Below are 5338 nucleotides of genomic sequence, written 5' to 3' on the forward strand. Positions count from 1 at the left end.
ATTTTGTATATATGAGACCAGCAAGAAGTGACGGCATAGATAATTGCAAACAGGCAGGGACAGAGACGGACAATTGAGTCAAGCGTGGTAGTGACCGTAAGTAAAGTTTGTGAATCGTTGTGAATTGTAGCATGTGTTTAAGTTAAAGTGACTGTGGAAATTAAGTGTATTGCAAAGTTGAGTTGGTAAAGAATAAACTAGTTTTATTTAAGAATGGACTTGTATCGGCTGAAGTTTCTCGAAAAGAATTCCTACGGAAAATTAACAAAGAGAACAAAGACGTAACAATATTTTTCATAAGTTATTCTGTTTGACTTCATTTAAGTGTGGAAAAAGAAACTATTTTTAAAATCACACAGCATCTAATCACTAGATAAGTTCTAAGCTAATTCAGAGGTGCACTTAGCCTCTATATCTTATTACTGTAATTCCACACAAATTTAAATCTTAACTTTTGTTGCATAACGAACTAATTTATGATGCTATGGTTTAGTAACTGTTTATCCTTTCATTTAATATATTTTCCATTTTGAACATCAACAGCAATAATAATAATTAATATATTATAATAATCAGATTTATTGACAGGAATGTTGAACTACCTAATGTTACTTTAAAGAGACTAGTTAAGAACTAGTGTTAATCTGGATCTGTGAAACCACACCTATATGGATTTTGTAGAGATTAGGGTTCAACTTTGCCCTACAGGCATAGCCTGAGTTAAAAAAAACAAGAAATATGGGGTTCATTATTTGTTAATTCTGAAAGCATTTGTGACAAGTATGTTAGGGATGAAAAAATGATTTAAATATATAGTAGGTTTAAGATTTTACTTCATATATAATTTGCTTATTTTTTTTTGTTTTGTTTTCAAATAAGCTCACACTAATACTGCTTCATATATTTATTTAGCACCTATCAGTTAGCTAGATTGTTTGGTTTAGTTTTAGTCAAAAGAAAATTAATAAGTAATTTTATGACATGTATGGGTTGTTAAATAAATCCTGTTGAGTGGGCTATGAGCGCTAGTAGGTCTGGCAGGGGGCTTGGGAGGCACCATGAATCCCCAAAAAATTTTGAAAAATAGGTGCTCTCAGAGCAATTCTGGGCATGTTTGGGGCATAAAATACGAATATTTTCAGGTACATTGTATCCTATGAAAAATCCACCGTTTCTCCCCAGTAAAGGGGTTATTTATTCTGGTTCATCACCCATGAACAATAAATAGTCAATCACCATAACTGCAAAGTTAGTAAATAACCCTGTTATCTCCCACACTAAACCAGTCATGTTTGTGCCTAAACATGAAAATTGTCAGCTTTCGGAATAAAAGTATTCCCTTTAAGTCCTAGCATTTTCATCTCAAAGATAGTGTGTCTATTTACATTACAACATGTGGCTAAAATAGCTCCTTGCGGCTGTCAAAATGTGAATGATCAGCTCAATGAGCTTCATCCATGTGTCACAGTTCATTTTAGGATAAATGGCTCTAATAAATATGTTGACATAAGAAAAGAGTGTGGTTTACTGATTATGTTTTTAAGTTGGATGGTGAATTAAAAAGATGGATTTCGACAGATTCTATTTCAACTTTACCTGACAATTTGCTGTCTTCACATGGACAGGATTGAGACAGCCATAGCTATATCACACAGCACATGTGTAGTGGAATGTTATGTGGAGTGCAGCCAATTGTAATTATATTTCTGAACCCTTTGTTTACAAAACATCATGAGCATGTGGAACATTGTGGTAGTGTAAGCTGACCTCCCCAATATTTTTAAATCGTATTTACATGAATCACAGAAAATGACACAAATGATGAAAAAAAACTCTGAAATCTGCAGCAAATTCACATTGCAGAATAATAATCACCAGATGGTTGAATATAAAATGCAAACATCCATATGAATTTCAAATGGCAAAATTTGATTATTTACACAAAAATATTGCTTTATTTCATTTTTAGTACATGATGAATAATCATCTGTGCTTATGTCACACATATAAAGACAAAACCTCTGCAAGCTGAACTGTGCAGATACCATTAAAAATGGCATTGCATCAGTATAATGTGTGATTAAACTTGAAGGCATTGGGTATCACAGATGCAATTACAGACACCATTCTCAATCATAGTAAACAGGCCTTATGTAGAATCCATTAATGTACACATAATAAGTATAACACTCACTTTGTCTGTAGTACTTAATTCAAACTACAAGGTGAAATAATGATGGCATAAACTTATTATATTATGTACGTTTTAGCTTATATTTAGGCAAAGCTATAATAAGGCATGTGTCAGTGCATACTTGTTACAAGCATACATGCATTATTCTCTTTTTAATAGAAAATGCCAAAAATGACTGGTCCATAGAGCACATGTGTAAGTCAATGTTTTTCCTTACTGGCAACATGGCAACCATCTACCAAAATATGCAAGATTTGTTTAGTTTTTTTTGTAATTTGCCAAATATGACAAATTATAACTAGAAAAAAAAATCTCTCTAAAATTGTGGGCACCCAGCCTGCTTGCCTGCCTATGCTCATGCCTTCAACTGCATACTTTATTCACTCAGATTGTTATTTTTTATACGCCTAGCTTCATTTTTTTAGGTATATGATTATAAAGTATGACCAAAGACGTACATTAGGTATTTCAGGTTGGAAATATTAAACAGCACACCATTATGAAAAGTTTGAATAACTGTACTGATTAATACAAAATCAACTTAATCATTTCCTATTCATTAAACAATGTATTGGCAATATTATAATGATATTCTAATATTATAATTGTTTTAATATTAGGAATATGCACTTTAATGTATGTACATAAAAGCTGTTTTCACCTCTTAATTGATTGTATACAGGCTCAGTTGTTTTGACTGTCCTTGCAACCACCAGCTAACCATGCAAGTATACATAACTTTCAATGTGCATCTTCATGAAATTTGACAAGCTTTTAGTAAACATTACAAGCCTTCTGTACACAGAAAAAATCAGAACTTTTGAGTAAGTAATTTTGCTAAAGGTTTATCTGGGAATTTATGGGGTCAAGAGCCTGATTACGACTCCCACTAGTGTGAGTGCAAAGTGATTTTTCATGTTAAGATTGAAATACTTTTTTCATCTTACAAGTTTCAGATTTCATCTGAATAACCTCCTAAATGAGTATTGAAGTTACTGCTTTCAGTAAAACTTTGTAGTTTATTTTCTCTACTTAACATTGTATATGGACTCTGTCCATTTAAACAACTTTGTAACCATAATGTAACAAAACAAAAAAGAAAGAAAGAAAATTATCATTTTCTACAATGACTGTGCATTGACAATAACAATTACACACTATATATTTTTACAGCCACAGTTACTAAATTTTTCAGTTAGTATTTCTTTACAGCTGCACTTAGATCCTCTTAGACTATGGCGATAGCTATTTATTACACTGGACAGCTTCATGTAAATAATGGATCCAGTTACCAGCACACTCATGCTGAATTACACAACCTTACTTACACTTATTGTGTGCTACCATTTATCATGAGTATTTTATTTATTTAATTTCATTTAGTTTCCTTATCTAACCTAATAAGTTTCTAATCTTTATGTTTTACTTACTTTTGTAATAAAAAAATATAAAGAAAAAACCAAGAAATTTAGTACTTAAGTCTGAAATAGTGTCTTTTTCAAGCTTTTCCACTCATACAATAGAAGTGGATGTCAAAGATTAGCCATAACTCTTAGTAATGATAACGTGGTCTCAAAAATAACCTTTTAAAAGTTTAGATACGCAATATTTCCACACATAAAATAAAGTTTTTAAAGTGATACAATTTATCTGGCATTCTAACTGAGCTATTTAAAAAAAATATATACTTATTCCAAAGGTTTTAAGCACCATAACTGTTAGTAAATTGAAATATTTACTTTCTTTTGGTTACAAATCTTCCAACAGCAAATGTTAGAGAGAATGTATGATTATTTTTGAAAGCAGGGTGTTCTATAAGGGTCGTGGGTATGTGGCTTTCACTTCATTGCTTATATCTCCATAAATTAAAGAGTTTTGTCTGTACAAACTGACAGATTAGCTTGGGAATGTGTACAGTATAACAGCAAACATTTAACAGTAAGTTAGGTCATACAGAGGAAGAAGAAAACTGAACAATGGCAATTCAGAGTGAAGAAACATTACATGAAATAAATAAGTAAATATTGAGAAATTATTTATTTGAAACCAAAAATTAAAACTTATATGATACTAAAATGTGAATAATAAAGTACATTTTGATGCCAAGTTTATTGATATACATTGATCATAAAATGGTTTAATTGAACTTTGAAGGCAACTCTCATGAAATTATGCAGATATGAGAAAAAAAGTCATCAGAAAAATAAAAATTCTAAAATGTTGCTACTGTATTGTGGATAGATGAAACGAAGTTTGTAACAACAGTTATATATATATGCATTAAACAGCAAATTACTATTATAACCTACTTTAAATTTTGATAATGCTTAAAGTTTTAAGAAAATCTTAGTTTTATTACACATACTTTAAATGTATTATGTTGTTAAATAATAGCACCCACACATGCAATGAGCAAATTGGTAATGAGAACAAATATTTGAAATGCTAAAAGTTCAAATCTAGCCTGTAAAATACAAACTGTAATACTATAAACAAATATACAGCTTACATTTAGAGACTGTAACATTGGAACTCCTTCTAGAAGTGATTCGTATTCTTTCCTTTTTTTGAAAGCACCTTTCAGTACGATCTTTCTAAATACTTGTCGACTCTGAAATCAACAAACAAAATAAGTATGTTTAAACAAATGTCATTTAAAATGGTGTTATGATTTGATTTTATTACTTTTCTTGTTTATCCAATGAGATTAAGCTTATAGAATGTGTTAAATAAATCATGCCTCTATCCCTGAGCAACTAAATCTTGTGTATATGCAAAAATGAAATACAGTTTATTATTATTAAAGTAACAAACCTAGCAAGGTTCCAATTTTCAATAAATTAAGTTAAAACTCTTCACTTGTACCTGAAGTTTCAAAGTAATAAATTAGCTCTGTAAATATGTTTGGCACAGTCAACTACAAAAAGTAACTGTAAAGCAACACACATTATCATGCCCTTTAAAACGTAATATTTATATAACAGGTATAAGTGATAGTATTGTGTTTGTAGACAACAGATGATATGAGTATTCCAATAATATTTACAGACAATAAACAATTTACATAGTAATGCAAATGCCCGAAAATTTAGTGTTATGTTAATATTTGTGGAAACAAACTTACAGAAATTCTAAAGCATGTAT

General features: G+C 30.5%; 1 protein-coding gene across 3 annotated transcripts in view; it reads right to left on the reverse strand.

Moving 5' to 3' along the window:
- Positions 1–5338, reverse strand: part of LOC106460445 (cAMP-dependent protein kinase type II regulatory subunit-like) — a 103181-nt gene that overhangs the window by 13161 nt on the left and 84682 nt on the right. For all 3 annotated transcript variants that reach the window (XM_013920140.2, XM_022387156.1, XM_022387155.1), the window contains one exon: positions 4704–4805. In XM_013920140.2, the coding sequence (XP_013775594.1) occupies positions 4704–4805 (102 nt within the window). The remainder of the gene's footprint in view (positions 1–4703; positions 4806–5338) is intronic.

This window comes from Limulus polyphemus, unplaced genomic scaffold (assembly GCF_000517525.1).
Source record: "Limulus polyphemus unplaced genomic scaffold, Limulus_polyphemus-2.1.2 Scaffold770, whole genome shotgun sequence".
NCBI classification, from domain to species: Eukaryota; Metazoa; Arthropoda; class Merostomata; order Xiphosura; family Limulidae; genus Limulus; species Limulus polyphemus.